The sequence below is a fragment of the Tympanuchus pallidicinctus genome, unplaced genomic scaffold (assembly GCF_026119805.1).
Source record: "Tympanuchus pallidicinctus isolate F22 unplaced genomic scaffold, pur_lepc_1.0 scaffold7, whole genome shotgun sequence".
NCBI classification, from domain to species: Eukaryota; Metazoa; Chordata; class Aves; order Galliformes; family Phasianidae; genus Tympanuchus; species Tympanuchus pallidicinctus.
Window position 1 is genome coordinate 16,096,633 of NW_026294791.1, and position 19,926 is coordinate 16,116,558.

The following is a 19,926-nucleotide window of genomic DNA, read 5'->3' on the forward strand; positions in this document are numbered from 1 at the left end:
CATTAATCTCCTCCCTTTTTGGCTGCACACAGTTCTAGCATTTGCGTTTTATGTGATGGTGAAAAAGAATTGAATTTTGAGCCTCAGTTATTCATTTGTTTCAATCCACACACTAACACAGTGTAGAAATAGTTCCAGAGTTCTGATTCAGCAACATTCATTCACTAATTCAACATTCCCCTCGACTCCCACATACCAGTACACACAGTTGCAGAGACAGCCTAGACTTGGTCAAACACAATCCACCGTTTAGCTGCTACAGGACTGATCTGACCTGCAGTTTTCACTGTGAATTTTCTGAGTGGGTTTGTTATTCAGCTGGAATCCAAAAAAATTAGGTCTGCTTTCACACTCCACCACTAAGGTCAGAACACTACTTTGCTGGCATTGGGGCAGAAAATTTAAACATAAAATTAGGAGCCTGAAAATTGTTTTCTGCTGTTAATCATCAGAGCAGTTGTCCCAAAAAAACCTGAACAACTACCTTCTGCTTTTGAGAAGTCTTTGATCACAAGGACATACACATTATTTGTCAGTACCATTTCTTAATATCTTGCTGTTCAGGAGCAATTATGGCATCAAACAAAATACCTCTATTTAATACATATGCAAAATACCCATAGAATCACGGAATGATTTGGATTGGAAGGGACCCCAAACATCATCAAGCTCCAGCCTCCCTGCCACAGGCAAGGTTACCTATGTGAAAAACTTTCCCTGATATCTAATCTAAACCATCCCTCCTTCAGTTTAAAACTGTCAAGACAAAAAGCATTCTTCTAGGTCCATAAAAAATATGCAGCCACTAAAGCAGGTATATAGAGTGAAGTCCCCACTGAAGCTACTTTGCATATACAACTCAAGAGGCTGTATTTCAGGCAGGTAACTGGTAGCTTTTGTATTCCACCCACCTGTTCAGGGCGCACTTGAGCATTAACAAGCTGGAAAACAACTGCATCAGGAAGGCCAAGGTTTTCCAGTAAGAAGGAAGTGAGAATCTCCCCATCTTTCAAAATGTCTAGAATTCTTATTCCTCTTCCTGGATAAAGAAAAGAGTACAGGGATAAGTGAAATGCCAGATAAAGGAAGTTAAAGAGCATCTCAAATCCTAGTTTAAACCTGCAAAAATTACGTATTTTGGCTCACCAGTGACTAATGGGGTCCAAAACTACTTTTAAAATTCAAAATAATTTTAATATTTTGCTAGAGAATGCTAGAGAATGAGTATTAAGAAAATACTCACTGCTAAAACTCTCTACATCTGATTTCTCAAAGATGCTTCAGAGTAGGCTTCAGAAATAGAAGTACTGATAGCATCCCTAATTGCATTTGAAAGCCTCTGCCTTTTTTCTGCTTTATTTCGCATGTTCAGATCGAAGCATGCTATTATTGTTAGTGTTACAGTCCCTTCTGCTGGGCCTTGTGTAAATAATTTCAGTCAGCCCTTTACACTTACATTAGTTTATCATTTACTGTTGATAATTTTATCTATTTAACTCGATTTTACAGTTTTTGCAAAAACAGCCCTTAAAAATCTTTCACAAGCAAAACTTTTTATTTTCCTTTGAGAAGCAATTGCTCCTCCATGTATCCATTCAAGCAGTAAACACTGAAAACATTATCAAGTGCCTGTCTCTTGTGTTTTCTCTGATGCCCTTCCTGGTACCAAGGCATAGGGGAAGGAGAGGGGGGAGAGTGGGTCAAGAAAGGAGGATTCAAGAGGTGAATCTGGTTTAAGGAATCAAGAAAAGGAGCAGTCTTCGTTCTGGCATCTGGTAATTTTTCATTTTTCAGCACTGCAACTGTAATATTCTGTTAAGGATTTTTACAGGCAATGATAGAAAGCAATGCATACACACACAGAACACATATAGTTAATTACACAGAACATTTTCCTATACAAATAAAAGTGGCTATTCACAGTTTGTTACTTTTGCTCTGGAACCAATTTTTTTTTAATTTAATTACACACATTAAAAATAGTTTCCAAAACAACATTAACTTTGTATTTCATAGGAACTGGGAGCAATGTGCTATTTTCTGGTTGCTAAGTATATACAGGATGCAAAGACAAACCCCTCAAACTACGGGGTCTGATCTTTTAGCAAACCCATCGCTCTTCATGCTTTTCTGACATGAAGCCAGATAATTCTCTCTCAAATGTTTTCGTTTTGTTTTGTTTTTTCAAGCCACTAGTTAATGAATTTTCGGTTACCTTCTCAAACAGTAAGAATAGTCACAGTCAAATGTGAAACACATTAAGTTATTGTTAGTCCCTGCATAGTAATTACTAGATGGATTTCGTAAGGCAAAATTCAGTGGTCTAAAGGACACATAGAAAACAATTACCTGCAATTCTTTCAGGATTTGTTCTCATTGTTTCCATAAACTGAGTCATAATGATCAGTTCTTCCCAGACTCTGCCAAGGTCGTGGATTTCAGGGGCTTCCAGTAAGAGCTCCTGAGCATCTTTATATACTCTTGCAAGACTGAAAGAAGAAATAAGCAACCAATGATAATTTAAGACTGATGACTATTATGAACACTTTATATATATACTTTCAAATTTTACTTTTTCTGTGGTAGGGATGAGGAGAAAAAGTTAATTTATCTTCATCCTTGAAACTCAAAGCTCAATTTTCTGGTGACAAGAAAGTACTTTCCGTGAATTCAGTTAGATATGGGAATCCACATGGTTCAGAGGGCTACTTGTGTGGCAGAAGGCTGGCCTCTCCTACACTTACATTACCACACACTTTTGGGGAGACCGGACCTTCCCATACAGCACTCCATATTTGTCGTGCAAATATGCTCCAGTTATGACTAAAGATCAGCTTTGGCAGTAAAATGGTCCACACAGCCCTGCTCAGCTGGATAAGTGACATAAAATCACCAGATAAAGAATCCTCCTCCCTCTCTCAGTTCAGACCCTTCTAATGTGGTAGTAGCTTTTTAAGTCCTTTCTTTAAGTACAATGAAGTACATTTCTTCTAGAAGTGGGAGAACAGCAGTGCCCAGTTTTACCAAAGGCAGCTGTTCTGGGTTAAGACATACATTTCAAGCAAAGATGCAGTCAGGTCCTGTGTTCATAAACAAGTATGAAAAAAATCTTATTAGGAGCAGAGGTGGTTAAGCACATCTAGGAACTAAATGTCACAGGCTTCTTTTCCTTCTGCTGTAAAACAGAGACAGAATTTGAACTAATACCTGTTAAGAAGCACTGCATTTCTTTAACAGCTATGCTTTCCATATATGGAATGGTAAGTCCCAGTCCTCAAGACTTTTTTAGCTTACAGGAAACAGCAAACAGGAAGGACAAAATTCTTTCAGAAAACACAATGTATTTGCTTCCTTTGTAATGCGCTGAATTTATTCTGACTCACAAAGGGACAGTTCACTCTGCAATAAGCAACTGAGAAAAGTCAGAATATATATATAAAACAAACTTTTAACTTCACTGTGTGACTGGCTGTACTCTCAAAAAGCTCAGTTGATTATTTTAAATCCTGTTCACTAGGAACAAAACACAAAAATCTAATTTAACATCAAGCCATGGAATTAAATGCTAGCGGAGCCTTGATAGCACTGGCATTGCTAACTCATTGGATGCTCAAAAGGGAGATTTGGAATTATTTTTTTCCTAACGAGTTTTCACTCTAAGAGTCTTTGTCCACTATATGCTGCCTCTCACAACTCAGCTACAACCAACAAGGCACCGAAGCATTCCCACAGCCCTTTTTCATCAACAGTCCAGAAATCTCCCATTCTCCTGTCTTATTACTTACCTTAGTATCTGAAAGTTACTGTGCTGGTTAAAATCTCTCAAACGTATAGCCAGAACAAGTGCTATACGAGAAGTGGTAGAGCAGACTATCTCTTGCTGCTACTTCATGAAAGCCATCATTCAGGGGTAACAGCTTAACTCAGCTTAACTCATGAGAAAAGAAAGCTTAGAAGCTTCGTACTCAGAAATATTTATCTTGAAACAGTCAATGAACAGCAGGCAATAAAAAAGATGATTTTATCATATGAATACATGTTCTGTAGAGACTAGTGGAACTAAATTCCTTTGAAAAAGGCATCAACCAACCACCATGAGCTCCATTCTGACATTGTTGATCACTGTTGGAATGAAACTGACTTGTTAGAACAGATTTTTATTTTTTTTTTTTTGTCTTTTAGTAGTTGCATCCTGTTGTCCTAAGTGCTCCCCTTTCCTCTTTTGCTTGCAACACAGAACAATTCTATAAACTATCCTCAGTACACTGAAGGATCAATCTAGGTAGGATGAAGATACTTCATCCTTTCTCCTCATATCACCCACTAAGTGCCAACAGGTTCAATAGGTGTCAAGGGCAAGCTATCAGCAATTGCTTAGCAGGCCTGCATTATGGCAACCCCCATTTTAGACACAGAGCTCTGCTTACATGGAATTGTTGTAGTTGGACACAACACCTGGACTCTCTCCACGGGTTGGGCTGCGGAAACAAGGATTGTTCATGTTACAGAAGATGCCTTGTAACCATGGCAGCGTTCCTGCGGATGGCATCGCCTTGTTTGGGAAGTGACCTGGAATATGGAGAAAAAAAAAAGTGTCTTTTCTGATGCAGTCTGTGTGAATCTTAATACTATTATGGGCTCAACGTATTTGTCAACAACAAAATTATAGCTACCTACAACTTGAAAGAATCTTGAGACCTTATGTTAAACCCAACCATAAAGTATCTCAGGAGAACTCAAGCTTTTATTTCACTCATAATTAATTCTCCCGATACGTGGCTATAAATAACTAAAATGCTTGCAGCAGAGCGTGTCTTTTTGCCATTAGAGAATAACACTTAGCAAACAGGCCCAGTGCACCTGTCCGAGATGTCCTAGGCATTATCTAGCACAAGACAGAGTATTAAAATGTCTTACATTCATGTTGGCGATAGAGTGGATTAGCTTTCCTCAGCCAGACCAGGGCAAGAAATAATGACAGAGGCCATATAAGCTCCACCAGAATGCGAAGCTGGAAAAAAAAAAAAAATCTATTCAAAACAAATTTTACAGATAAATCCTGCAGAGAGTCACTACAGATTAGAGAGCTGAGGCCTTTTATCATAGTGGCAATACCCAGTGCAGCATGTGCCCATGGTTATCCTTTCCTATTCCACCACTTTGAAAGGACACTCAGAAAAGGCTAGGATTTCATCAGAACCCTGTGAAGCATCAGCATCAACTCAGTGGCTTTCTCACATCTACTAAAAAAGTGTTTAAGGATACTGACTGTGATAAAAAGACGTAGACAGTAATAAGCTGCCAGGCAAACTAGATGTAGATCTAAATAATTCTTTCACAACATGGATGACTCTAAAAATACAGTAAAACAAGCTGTGATGCAATAGGTAAATAGGGATTTTATCCATGCTTTTTGCACTGTTGTCCTCAGTAGTAGGCTTCTGGCACAGTGTAGAGACTTTTGCAGAAGCCTACATTTCTTAATCTTTACTTTTGCCTCTTTTCAACACCACTCACTTCAACATTATATTCATTTTCCAATACTGGTGGAAATGTATATATTGAAATCAAGTGTCATATTCAACAATGTGTAATTGCCCATCCAAGACCACTTTATTGCCCAGGACTCTGAATACACTTGATAGCCATGATGAAAAAGCCAACAGCACTACTTCACTACAGAGCAACATCCTGCCTGGATTTTCAGGCTGTTTCCTCCACTCCTGTTTTTCAGTTCTATTGTCTCTGTGTTTTGGCAGGGGTTTGAAACTACAACCCTTTGATCTTGTGATACAGGCTTTGGGCTCTCGGAATCAGCTATGGGCCTCTTGTGCGCATTTACATGGCACTTTTTTCCTCACCCTACAAGACAAACTCTTTCCAAAGCTGGGTTGTAGTACAGGTGGCAGGAAAACCCTCACTACCTCCTTTCCTTTACTCTCTCTTCCACCATCAGATACAAAATATGCAACAGTAATGCATACAGCAGCAGAATAAAAAATGGGTCACGCACGAACATGGGTTTTGTTGCTTGTTTTTCTCCCTCTTTCAGACTGAGGCACGCAGGGCAAAAGGTACTCCAAAGAACAACTAAGAACAGGGTTTTGAAGCTGTCCTACTTTTTCCACTGTAACTCCAATAGCTTCAATTAAGACCAGCTATGATTTTGGCAAAAAAAAAAGTAGAAAGATTTACACCAGGCAACTGTTTCCTACTTCACACTTTGTCTCAAGGTTGTTGTTTGTTTGCTTGTTTTAAACAAACAGAAAAGAAACACAGAAAATCCCATCACCTAAGAAGATACGATGCCTCATATTTTTAAAGTCAGACAAAATCTTGCTAGCAGTAAAGGGCAGATGACCAAATTATTAGCCTAGGAAGTCTGCCACTGCACAGCTGTACAGTATTATAAGCCGTTCTTGATACCAAGTGTGTCCACAGGGTCTGATTAGCACCAACATAACCAGTAAACATGACATTTGGGACAAGCACTGTGCAAATCAACTCAAGAGGGATAAGAACTGGAGAAGATTACTCAGTTGTTTTTGTTGCAGGTAAAACTGGGTTATTGCTCAGAAGGAGGATCTTGCTCCATTCACAGGAAAAACAAAATCCTCAGATTTGAATTCAGTATTACCTTCTCTCTGAGCTAACTAGCTAGGGTGGGACTGAAGGCTAAAGCAAAAGGAAAGCCTCCATTCAAGTTGTTAAACAGTGTGTTGTGTGATGAGGACAGATAAAGAGCTGTTGGCCTTCTGATACTTTCCTGTAGTTCTTTTCTTGAAGTCGTAGAGCTATCTCAGTACCCACTAGGAAGGCTTAGAGAACAGCCCATAACCCCACAGAATCATGAGATAAAGAGCAGAAATCCTAGCAATACACACAGAGACATGTAATACCCACATGGACCTGCGATGGATCAAGCTCAGTCATGTGATTCTATATATCTGATGAGGCTAAATTGGCTGCAGATCATCTGTTAACTGTGAGGAACCCTTTCCTCTTATGAATTAGGGTAAATGGTGAACTATGGTAAAAGATTGGGCGTGCCTCCCAGTTTATGGTACTGCACGATGGTTGCCTAAAGCAAGGCTCATTTTCCCAGAACACATTCTTGTAGCTGCTTCTGATGTTACAGATTTTTGTTTTGGCTACCTTGTTTGTCTCAGTGGACAAATAAGCAAGTAGGTTTGTATAAGCAAAAAACAGAATAATTTTTACTGACTCAATTTTAAAATTGTTTTGCCCCTTCAGAGAAGAGAACATATTTCTTTACACTTAAAAGCTAGGAATGATCAGCACAGAAAGGGACCTCCGGTAACACCTAGAAATTACAAGATTAGCAGTTTTGAAATTTCTATAGGAAAAACATAATTAAGAAAAAAAAATCCAAAACACAGCTAATAATTCTAAATGAAATGTCTGTATAGGTTTGCTAAAATCAAATAATATTTCGCACATTGAAAACACTGAGTGCAAAGATCCATTTGCAAAAAATTAAAAAACTATGTTTCAGTTCTCTCAGCATAAACACTCAAAGATCAGAAACACATGGATTTTCTTTTGTTGGGGTGCACGTTTTTCTGAACTTGAGAGTCAAGCTATGACAACTCCTTGGCCATCAGTAATTAGTCTAGTTTTGCAAAGGTGTCCTTATACCTGCTGTAATTTAGGTTAAGAATGGATTGGCGAATTTCATACCGCATTAAAACACAAGTTGTCAATGTTGCATGCATCAGCTTTAGCTCATAATGCAAACTGTGAGACCAAGTCTGCAGGGAAGATATGAAAGAATGCACATTCAATTTGTCAGTGGAAAAAAAGAATCAGATAACCCTTTGACCCTGTAACTTCCAGCCTGAGTCACTGGGAATGTCTTTAAAACTTATGGAAGTGAACAAAACAGCGACTGCAGTTTTACACGATAACATTTTCGGTATTTAATATCAATCAAAAGCAAGCAAGCAATCACCCAAGTGTGAACAAGAAAATGGTTTGGAAAGTGGACTGTCTCAGCTCCATCAGCAAAATAGCTATGACTGTTAGAGGAAGATTCCATCTGATTTTGACCAAGAACTGAAACAGCTCTGGATAAATTTTTTGTTACAGCTCCCACAATATGATGGCACAGAAAAAAGTGACGTCAGCATAATTAACCATTTCACCTCTTCCCCTGACTCATTCTGGCACTGCTGATCTTTGTTATCAAAGCAGAACAATCCCCTTGACTGCTCCAGCTGCACACATAACCAAGTGCTCTCCTTTATTATTTTCAGTTTGAAATGAGTGGACTTTCTGTATAGGAGCTCATAGGAAGCTCTCCCTGAAAATTACCTTAACGGAAGTAGTCACTGTATATTTGAGTGTATCAGAGGACCAAGACTGGAGGCTTTGACTCTAAGAAAATTTGGCTAAGAAAAAGAAGAAAGAATGAAATATGGTAGAAAGTTATAGAAAAATCTGCTCTGAGTTTCACAAGATCTAGAAGGATTTGAAAGGATTCAAAGTACTTCTGACTTTCAATTTATTTATCATGCTATTCAAGCATATTAAAAATAAACAATTTCATGTGAGTGTCAGACTCTAACTAGATTCACATGTGGGAGCAGTTGGGCATGAGGAGCAAATCTGAAATTAGGAATCAAGTCTCCCTGAGCTGAGCAGCACCCACAGCATTTTCCCAACCTGACAAACTATTACTGCCCACAGCTATTCCCCTTGTATGTTGTCCTATTTAAACAAACAAACATTTCTCTATGCTCGGTGGGTTAAAAACGGCCTTGTAAACTGTACCAAACAAGATCCCAGACTTATCTGATGGAGGAATTGGTTGTTTTTCTAGGCTGACAAATGTTCCACTAATCAGTTCATCCAAGGGTCTGCACGCCCAAAGCCGAAGTCCAGTAACAAAATTTTTACCTTTTGCCTTTTTCGGAGGATCCAGTTCTTCCAGAGTAGAAGTCTGATTTGCCTTAGGAAGCTCATGCTTCTGTATCAGCTGTCCCTGGTTAATCTACAATAAAGGACACATCAACATTTTTTCAGCCACCACTTCAAACTGAGAAAAATAACAGTTTTCTGTTCTTATTTTAAGACTGTGTTATCATAGAAATTGGTTCCTGTCATTATCCGCTTCACTTCATTTTGCACTTGATACATTATACATAAAAAACCTCTGCCTTTCCTTTGTTTGGAGACTGTTTCCTGCAGCACATTTTATCAGCATCAAAAAACAGGACATAAGAAAAGCATTTCTTTCAAACAAAAAAGTGCCACTAGCACTGTCCAGGGACTTGCAAGTAATGCAAGCAATTAACTGTTGCATCAGTTATCAGATTAAATCAGTGCTTTCAAAATAATTTTTCAAAGAAAAGATGAACCGAACATTAGTGTAACATTAAAAACTAGCTATGATAACAGAGCAGAATCAGACTTTCTATTTAGGCACTGTAAATGTGTACTGACTAGCATGGCTTGGAATGGATTTTATATAGACAAATTAATTTTGCTGCAAAGAAACGCAACAAAACCAACAAAAAATATACCCCATGATCTCAGATTGATGTACTTTCAAATAAAAAAACTCCCGGAACACTTTAACAGCGATTTGACTGAATATAAATCATTGCATGATCTGCTTTCTAGCCTCATGCCATATTTTCATCACCACACATTTTACCTTCAAAAGGAAAAAGAGAACTGGACATATAAGTCAAAACAGGTGCCTTTCAAACATAGGGACCTGTTTTAAAACAAAGAAACCATTTAAACTTGCTCTATATATCAACTTCATACTCACAGCTGCCTTCTGGGATTTAAATGATTAGAGAGTAGTTTCTTCTTGAATGGTGAGTGATTGAGAGCAAGTGGAAAAGGAGATGCAAGTTAGACATTAGAAGACTCTTCGTAATGACAATAATTATGACAAAAACCTGATTGCTGGAGGTTATCCAGGTTCTCTATCAAGAACTGCACAGACGAGACTGCTCTAGATTTGATGGTTTGTTGAGACAATCTTGTCACTATTCTAGAATTTTTTTTAAATACCTATTAAGTGGGAGAGATTTTGTTTGGTTTTAAGAGGCAAGGCTTGGATAGCACATCAGAATACACTAGCCTAATCTTTCAACATAATATTAGTTGACACAGAAATTGGTAATATTTCTTTGATAATTACAGAAAATCATCTCAGGTGCACATTTTAATCATCCAGGAAGGGAGAGGACAGCACTGGGGAGGACTGGCTTGAGTCCTTACTAACCTTACTGGAAAAGTTCCCAAAAAGCATGAAGATCTCTTCTGGCATACTGAGCATGTAAAAGGTCTGGATCAGGATACCTGAGACCTTGCTTAGCTACAGTTGGCTGTGTTGCTTACTGGGGATCAAATAACAAGACATCAAGTCTACAGAAAAAAAAAACTAAACATATGTAAAACTGACGGTGACAGAAGTTGCAGCATTTTCTATGTTTTGTAGGCCAACCATTTCATGCAGTTTTCAGGGTCACTCCAATTGTAATGATTCAAGTTCCACAGGGAATGAGATTAGTTACAAAATGCAACTGCCGTTACAGAAAGTAAACAGATTAACGCTTCCTGGTTTGAAGGCGTGCACTTCTTGCTCTGGTGCAACTCGAGGCCATTCTCTCCAGTCTTATTTCTGGTTACCCAGAAAAAGAGGCTGACTCCCACCTCACCACAGCTTCCTTGCAGGGAGTTGCAGGGAGCTCTCTCCTGAGCCTCCTCTTCTCCAAACCAACCAATCCCAGTCCCTTCAGCTGTTCCTCCTAAGACTTGTGCTCCAGACCCCTCTACCATTTTCCTCAGAGCTGACACTAGGAAGCCAGTTCAGATCGATCACTTGATTCTTGCATGTGGACTAAAGACAGAAAAAACTAAAATTTAGACACTAGCGTTCACCTTTTTTCCCTCTCATGCTCATTAATTGAGGAAAAGCACATCATACTCTTTGGACACTCACCCAGTCCAGAACATTTCTGAGAACTTAACTGTTGGAAGGCTTACAGTCCAGGAAAAAAAGACTGGCTGAGCTTGAAGACAAGACTCTGGCACTAATGTTGTTTACAGCAGCTCCTGCACCTGAACAGACTGATGCCTTCTAAGAACATTCTCACTTGGAAACGATCCTATATTTGATTGCAGGCAGCTCCAGAAACCACCTTGCTATTGCCATTAAAGTGGCACCTGCAGCTCCTTAAGAGTTCCCACTGAGGTTCTCTGCTGAGCTGCGGACTGTGGGCAGTCAGACAGCTCCCTGGTGCTTTCACATTACACTCAGGACTCTTAAACCTGTTGCTGTTCTCAAGAATGAATCCTACAGTTAAATAAATGAACAGTTTTTTTCCAGCTCCTCTTACCCTTTTCTAAACCCCAGACACTGCAGTCTTTGTACAACTGCTGTGAAAGAGAAAGCAAGCCTTCATGTCAAGGCCATACAATCTGTACTCTGCCAATGGCCTGGCATCTCCACTTCTCGGCTCATTAACGAACTATCCAACATGTTTTTTCAATCTCACGGAGAGATTTCCTCACAGCGCACAGTCTGTTAGCTCATGTTCCTATGCTGTTTTTAATGTATAACATACCTGTATTATCTTCTAACTTCCAGTCTTACAGTTAGCAAAAAGAACAACTGCAATGTAAGGCCATAAATGGGATTAGAATTGCCAGACAGAATGCCTGTTAATACTTGCCCTAGAAAATCTAGATTTTTCTGATAAACTTCAGATTCTGTAGCAAAACAGTAAATAACGAGTGACTCATTTCCAAGCCAGAAATATTCTTTCCTAACTGGGCATCACTCAAGAGGAGTAACATAGAAATATATTGTCAGGGTTTAACTTTACTAATTTATGTAGAATACTAATTTATGTAGAAAACACTACAATGAAGTAATGGAGGAGGTCCATGATAAAGATAGTGCCTAGAAACAGTGCCCTGAGAGCTCCACATGGGCTCAGCTTCTGAAGTGATTAGTCATGGTGTAGATACATCTTCATTCTTAAAGGCAGCAGCATTCTGCCCACAAGATCAGTGATGGCTTGAAACAACTGCAATTAGGAACAGTACAGGCATTTAGAAGAAATTCAGTTACAAAAAAATGAAGTTTAACAGTAAAGACATTAATGCCTCTCCTAAAAACTGGAAAAACCCCCACACTTGTGAACTTACTCAGCTTTTCAGAAGGTAATGCAAATCAAGACTGTTAGTATTTAGAATGGCACACGCTTGCTGCCCGAAGATAACAGGTTTAAGGGATGTGATTTATGCCCATGGCATATATAAAATTGTTTTACTAATTCTGTTTTTACAGGAACTGGCTCTCCTTCCTGGGGGCTTGGTGTGGGGATCTACAAAAACAACTTGTTCCTATCAGCACTGAACTGTAGGAAGATTCTTTCAAATTCCCACACGCAGAAAAAAAAAATAAAAAATCCATTTACTCTCTGGCTTCCTTTATTTTTTTTCCTAACAGTTAATGTTGTAGAGCACTACAGTGTACTACACATTATATTCTATAACATTCCATCCTATGGAATACTTATACAGAGAAGTGAATAAATAGTTGTGTGCACATAGAGAGAACTGCATCTACACAGACAGGATGGAGTCTTCTGACTTAAGTTCTGCATTCAGTTATCCTAAATTCCTGTGGAAAACCCAAGTGAAAAGTTTCTCAGATTTTTTCCTGATGTGTTTCAGATAAGATGTGACTTGAAGGACAAGAACATGCAGTTGTGTCAAGTAGGTCAATTTCTTGTTATGGTAGCTAGTGAAAGAATTATAGAAAAGAGAGAGAAAGGGAAGTGAATGGTGACACTTGAACAGATGGCAAAGAACAAGATGCACAGAAATCAGTGTACAGAAAATGGAAGAAAATGTACTGCTCATAAGGTTGCAGACAGAATGACTTCAGAAGCACTGGCAAGAAATCAGAGAAAAGCCACTTAAACTTCCTTCTGAAAGACACGTATTTCTAAGAATCAAAGATGATAAGAATCTAACAAAGATTCCTCTCGATTTCAAAACAAGCAAATGGGGCACCTTAAATAAGTCCTGTGACACGCAGGCTTAGCAGTGGACTAATTACCCCTATCTATGCAAGGTGTACCATGGTTAAACACACAGCATACCAGGCACAAACTTGGCAGGAATGCTTTCTACATCTGCCATAAGCTGATTTACTCACATAGACACTCAGCTACCAAGCAGGAGCTGAGGAGGGAGTTTTTTTTCCCTCACGTTCACCCTTCTCAAATACTTCATGTTTTGCAAGATTTAGGATGGATTTTTCTTCCATCTGTGAGAATTCTTTCAAGGATTCCATCCAATTTCTATTAGAAATTGAACTCATATCCCTTTACAAAGAGGAAGTGCAGATATAAACCTTAGTTCTAAAGCCTCCTGCTGTGCGATGTATTTCCACGTTGACATGTTTAAATAAAACAGCATTAGTTGTAAGTATCAGAACTTCCCTACTTCGCTAATGCAAAATAGAAGTGACTTGTCCCTTTTTCCCAACACAATTAGTCTGCCTCCACTGACAAGCATGATGGCCTGACAGAAGCACATCTGTAGAGCAGAACAGCGAGAGCTCAGAGCCCAGTGCCCAGATGTGGTGCCTGCACGTAACTTCAGGTGAGCTCCTGAAAGCAGAACGAAGGCACATGAACGGCTGCAGCACACCGGGCACTGCCACAGCACATCTCAGTGCAGCCTCATCCCAACCCAGTCAGGTTTGCACGCTCTGGGATCCCTGTGCTGTGAATCACGGTAGCGTGTAGAGGAGTCACTTTAAAAAAATACAAACATGACCTAAACTAAAATACAGCAAATGCACACTAGCAGCATTTACAGGACATTTCTTGTAAGCTTTCAGATGACCCATTCAGGCCTCTACTACAAAAGCCAATTAATTCACGGATTTGCAAGCATAACAAGGACTACTTAAATACAAGCAACAAGAACTGGGAACTCCACCTCCAAAGCTTACCTCATGTGCGAGCAGTGCTGAAGAGCAAGGTTTCTGAAGGAACGTCCAGCTCCGCTGCAAAGAAAGCCGCGCTGCAGGTGCCGACTGACACCGCTCAGCATAAGGAGCTTGCCTTAATCCTGCGCTCCGTGCACAACAGCGCAACCCACAACTTTCAGCTCCTGAATAAAAATCCTCCCTCTCTGTTGGGATGAGCACGACGCCCTCTCTCCTCACAAGCTGATACTCCCTAAGATTTTTCCTCAGATGCAAACAACACTTGCCTTTGGAAAGATGCCGTCAGAAGGGCAGCTCCGGCCGCTTTAGGGGCCCCGCTAAACAAACAGCCGTCACCACTAATTAGGTCAGGGAATTACGGAGGTTGTGCTCTGCCAAAGCTTTAAGAGGGATGAGGCAGTGCGGTACAACTTCAGAAAATCTCATTACCGAGCAAACGCAGGAAGGTTCGCGAAGGCAGCCGCGGGGGTCGCTCACACCGCACCTCGCTGACTGAGTCGCAGCAATTAGTCGCGCAGAGGCGACTCGAAACAACACGTGGAGAAATTTGCATCAGAACCAACACGAACTGGGGGCCATCAGAAACACTTCCTGTCGGTCAAAAGGAAAGCCGACGTCCTTTCCGCGAGGCTCCCGGCCCTCACGGCCCTCACGCCGCGCGCCCCCTGAGGCGCGCTGCACGCGGGCAGGAAGCGCCTCACCGCGCCTTCGCAGCACAGCCTTACGGCGGGGTCAGCAGCTGACAGAAGTCTCGTCCTGAGGAGGTCCTTACCATCGCCAAGGACAACGGACCGTGTTTCAGGGAATTAGAAGGTACCCAGATAGAGAAACCAGAGCCACTGAACTGTTAACAAGTTAATATATTTCAAAGCAAATACAACAGTGTACACGTAAAAACCATTTCATACACAGTGGAAACCATTAAATGCACCTACTGCTGTAGGTTTTTGGTTATTTTCAGGTTTTTTGCTGAAACTTGGAAGCCGCGCTCTTCATTTCAGTTGCACCAGGTTAAGGCGAAACTGATCTATAGCAAGCAAACCACCGCCGTTCCAGTCCGCTGCGAAAGACAGCACCGCTGCAACGGAGTCTCCCCACAAGGGCACCCATAAAAAGGACTGTGCACATTTGTCCCACTCACTAAGCTACACAAGAAATCCCAGATGTGGCTCAATTGCTGCTTCTGAATGGTGAAGCTCAGTAAGTGCATCCTTGCTGTACAACAACAAAAAATTAAAGTGACGACATAGAGAACTGGCAACAGATAACCACATTCGCCTAAATATACACATATGATACATAATAATGGGCCATGCTGGCCAGCATGTAAGTCTGTTCAGGAGCAAAGCCTTAATTGCACAGATTAAAAAACTGAACAAATGCTTTTATAGAGTAAAGCACAAGCTTTGGTTTATGCTTAGACATTGAATACCAGCCCTTCAAATTTTATTAATAACATCTATTATGAAAAATAGGTCATTTCATTGCTACATGTGATAGTCATTCCTCTATAGTTAAGCACTTCATTCCATACAATGAAACGGAGCACTGTATATCTTACTCAATGAATAAATTTGCTGTATCTAGACACGGGATGCAATAAATCTTCATGAAAATCCACTGAATTACAAGAAAAAATTTGACTCATTACCATCACAATTCCACACCTCTTCCCCCCCACTTTTAAAAGGCAGCATATATAAAAAATAACTCCCATATGGCACAAAAGTAGGATTCTCAAGGGAAAGCAAAGGATAAAGGGTCAGAGCGAAGCTTTCCCTGGCAAGATCAACACATTGTATTCAGTCCAAAAGGAATTTGCACCCTATACAAAGTGAGCTTCCCTGTGTTCTAGCTCTTGGATCCTTTTTGGCCTTAGTCTCTGGTAAGCAGGCTTTAGATCTGTGGAGTGAGTATCCTCTGAGCCAGTTTGTTGTTCACTTGTGCTTTGTCCAGGATTGCCCGATGGAAGCGCAGAGCTCCTAGCCAATTTCACAGTATCCTGCTGAAGCACAGAGCTAACACTGGTTGATGCACAAGCTTTTGCTTGTTCTACTGAACTCTTTTCACTCTGTTTGGATTTGTTAGAAGGTGGTTTATAAAATGTCCCTGGGGGTGGCTGCAGTGTTCTTGGTGCCCTGAAGGCAGCAAGAGGATGGGCATCTGAACTGTTCCCATCTGTTGCTGTCCTTCCTGACCTGACAGAAAGAGAATATGGCTTACTAGCAAGAATGGCATTAGCTGAATTGTTACTACATGATGAAGATAAGGCACCTGCAGTTCCACTCTCAAGTGCTCGGTTCTCCTGGGGCACATTTGTCACAATCATTGCTGTCCTTGCTGTGATATCATACTGTTTATATTGTTTGTCCCAGGTTTTTTGCAGCATCTGAGTGTCACAACAAGAAAGTCTGCAGAATGTATTGACAGCAGGGAGTGCCTTAACCTCTGAAACTTCTTCAATAGTAGGGCTTCTGCCAAGCTTTTCTGGACTTACAGCTCCTGCATTTCGTGAATTTCTCTCATTCAAAACACAAGGAGGAAGTATTCGGTCTACAGGTAAGCTCACGGGACGAATGGCTGGTTTTGTCCTTGGAACCCGCAATGGAACTTTGGTAATTTGACGATTAGGTTTTGCAGGAAATAAGTTAACTTTACAGCTCTCTTCACCTGCAGAAACAAAAGAACGGCTGTCTTTTTCTGAAGCTGGATTCACAGCATCGCCTAGAAACACATAAATAGATGTCATTCAAATCTTCAGGATTTTTACAAACAGAATGCAAGCTTCACCAATGACCCTTTCACAGGTGGTACAGTAATGGGATAACAGCTTTGAGGCATACCCTGTACTCATTACTAAGAGTATCCCACAATAGCCAAATATTACTATTTCTATAATGTTAAAACAGGTAACGTACAGATGTGACTAAGGAGGAAGAAATCAGAGACAGCACACTACTTTATATTATTTTTTCTTTTGCTAGTGCTTTACTATTCCTAATTATTTTTCATTTCTAAGATTTTAACACTTCCAGATTTTGCACTCTACCTGGCTCTTTGGGAGCAGAAATATGAACGTCTGAAGTGTTGGAAGCTGATGATCCTAGTAGAGAATTACTCTTTCCAGAGCCCTCTGATTTAGCTCCACCAAGTTGCAGCGACACATGTTCTGGAGGACACAATAGTCAAAACACATTAATTACTCAACACTGGTTCATTGCATCATAGTAGATTGCAGAAACACATAGTCACCACATGTTTATTTATTTTGTCTGAAATCACAACAACTCACTGTTGTGTTTTCTTAACAAGTACTTTAAACTGATTCTTTAAACACTTTTTTTTTTTTAAATCAAAAGCCCTTAAAAAGATGTAATCTGCTTATGAAGAGCAGCAAGCACTATGATCTGAATAAACCAGGACTGCTACTTATTTACCAACTCAATACATAAAAACCCACTAACCAGTTACAGATGTATCTACTTGTTCTTTTGCATTCTTGCTATTGTTGGATTCCAAAAGTAATCCAGTTGTTTCTGAAGCTCTGTTTTCACCTGGAGCTATTAGAACACCCTGTTAACAGAAGTCAGAGCAAAAGTAAATGAGCACAAGAGAAAAGACATTCCTCCTCAGAAAAGTACAAGAGAAGTGACTCACTTCCTTTACGGCAACAAATGACTTCCTCTGCTGCTGTGGCTCCCTCTCTTCTGCTGATAAAGCAACTCTGACTGTAATGGCATTTTCTTCAGTCTGTGATGTGCTCAGAAATGGTTGCAATGAAACATCAAATATCTTCTCATAGTATGTTATGAGCAGCTCCACCACCCGGGCCTGATACGGATAATCCACAAGTGATGATAAAGAAACTGTAGCATCTGTTTGGCGTGGCCTGATCAGAGTTGGGCCAAATATTATGCCAAGGTTGCTAGCTGACATTTTATTTTCATCAGACTGTTCTGTAACCCTGCATAAGAAGAGATGAAAAAAAACTCCAAGAATTAGAGGGTATTACTACTTCAGAAGTATTTTAGATACTAATTTTCATTTATATCTGAAGAGGCTAAAAGATTATTAAAAAAATTTAAGGTGGGTTTGGATGGGTAGCAAGCAGAATCATCATTGAAGAAAGCTCTTAACAGGAACACAGACTAAGCCCCTTCCACACAGGGTGTGGTGTTTTAAAACTTTATTTAGCATCACTAATCCATCTGGAATTTTGAGGAATTGGGAGGAGGGGTGGGAGGAAAGGGAAGGGAGATTGGGAAACAAAGACTAGAATCTAGAAATGTGATGACTCAAAGACCTACATTTAAGTTTGTTGGGTTTAAAGTATGCTTAGACAAACTATAACATTAGTTATGCTATTTTTGAAGCACCATTAAGTTCTCTTTTGGCATAAGGATGTAGTATATGACCAAAGAACACAACTGCAGCACACTCAAAATCACACAACTGTTTCTAGGAAAAAACAGTGGCAAGTACAAATAATGCATCTTCTACTGTCATTCAAAAGGTACAAGAGTTTCCTAATGCACACTATGCTGCATACATCAACTTTCAGCATCAACTGGCAGTTGAAGTTTTTTCTTACCTGTGCAGGTGGCCAATAAGGTACTGAAGAGTGTTATAGTTTGGTACAGGCAGTTGTTTCAGAAGATCTTTAATTTTAATGATGATTCTATTCAGCTCGATACAGATTGATTGTCTTTTCTTTGAGTTGGGGCTAGCCTGTTTAGCATCCAATTCCTCACTGACACTCTGGCTTTCTTTTGCAAGTCCAATGAACTCATTGTAAAGCCGAAATAAAATCAAGGGTTCTGGAAGCTGAAGAAACACAAACATGTCAGAAACTACTCAAGCCTGAATTTCAACTTTTATTTCTTTCCAGTTTTTCTTCAACCTTGTCTAGTCTAGTGTATTCTTTTTTAGAAGATCTTTCGTTTAGTGGCTCAAACCATAGCTTATTAAAAAAAAAAATCTGGGTAAAGAAACTCCCTTGTACTTCCTTCCATACATCTTTTGCTAGAACTTTGCTACAAGAGCTTCAAGACTGAGCACTTAACACAGGTTCAGATTTCAAGATGATTGAGGGAAGACATTACATTGCAGATACAGAACAATACGTGATAAAACACAGTATTTATTCATCTTTTCTTTGAGAACATACTACATGTGATATCCAGTTTGGTGCATATTCCGGTTTTCAAACTGGATTTTGGTCATATAACAGTTATTTTTAAAAAATGATTGAAGTTTTGTCTCAGTAAAGCAGCAATGTACTACAAAGTGAATATTAATAAACTAAAAAGAATTACAAAGGAAAACAAACTCAAATATAGACTGGTTATTTGCCTTGTGCCAGCTTAGAAAAAAGCAAAAAAGTAGGAAAAATAGAAAAGCTTAAAATAATCAGCATTAGTAATAATGTCAAATAGGTTTTAAAACACGATTCTAAAATGACTTGCAGGTTTTTAGCGTTGTTCCTACATTTAAAATGAGGTTTACCTTAAAAAAAAAAAAAAAAAAAAAAAAAGACAGATTACCTACAAAGGAAGTAAAAAGACAAGAAAACATGTTAACTATTTTTAGAGTTAAGCCATATTTAAAATACAGCACAACACCTCTAACTACTCCACTAAGTCGTATATAATACGCTACCTTTTGATTTGATTAAATAGCCAGTTAATCTTTGTAGCTTTACAAAAGTACTTAATTTAACACTGATCATGGGATTGGAATGCTCCCAAGAGGGCTCGTTTCTAACAACTAGTGTCAGAGATGGGACCAAACCATGCACCTAAGGAATGTTCCTTTCAGGATCAACAAGTCTTTTCAGTGACTCAGTAATCTCACAGGGCAACATCCTAGTCATCAGATTCACAGTGATGGAAAACTTAATCCTAAAGCTTTACATT

At 39.6% G+C, this 19,926-nt stretch overlaps 2 protein-coding genes across 9 annotated transcripts in view; both read right to left on the minus strand.

Annotated features, from left to right (window-relative positions):
• Positions 1–9,037, minus strand: part of ABCA4 (ATP binding cassette subfamily A member 4) — a 66,111-nt gene extending 57,074 nt beyond the window's left edge. For 2 of the 3 annotated variants that reach the window (XM_052666400.1, XM_052666399.1), the window contains exons 1-5: positions 8,920–9,034; positions 4,918–5,011; positions 4,428–4,569; positions 2,350–2,489; positions 912–1,039 (exon numbers count right to left, since the gene is read on the minus strand). In XM_052666400.1, coding sequence (XP_052522360.1) covers positions 912–1,039; positions 2,350–2,489; positions 4,428–4,569; positions 4,918–5,011; positions 8,920–8,985 — 570 coding nt within the window. In that variant the 5' untranslated portion in view covers positions 8,986–9,034. Of the gene's footprint in view, positions 1–911; positions 1,040–2,349; positions 2,490–4,427; positions 4,570–4,917; positions 5,012–8,919 lie in introns of all 3 variants that reach the window. The other variant, XM_052666401.1, reaches the window with a different exon arrangement.
• Positions 9,038–14,851: 5,814 nt separating this feature from the next.
• Positions 14,852–19,926, minus strand: part of ARHGAP29 (Rho GTPase activating protein 29) — a 49,519-nt gene continuing 44,444 nt past the window's right edge. For 5 of the 6 annotated variants that reach the window (XM_052666403.1, XM_052666406.1, XM_052666405.1 and 2 more), the window contains 5 exons: positions 18,603–18,835; positions 17,669–17,975; positions 17,476–17,584; positions 17,061–17,180; positions 14,852–16,735 (listed from right to left, as the gene is read on the minus strand). In XM_052666403.1, coding sequence (XP_052522363.1) covers positions 15,837–16,735; positions 17,061–17,180; positions 17,476–17,584; positions 17,669–17,975; positions 18,603–18,835 — 1,668 coding nt within the window. In that variant the 3' untranslated portion in view covers positions 14,852–15,836. The remainder of the gene's footprint in view (positions 16,736–17,060; positions 17,181–17,475; positions 17,585–17,668; positions 17,976–18,602; positions 18,836–19,926) is intronic. The other variant, XM_052666407.1, reaches the window with a different exon arrangement.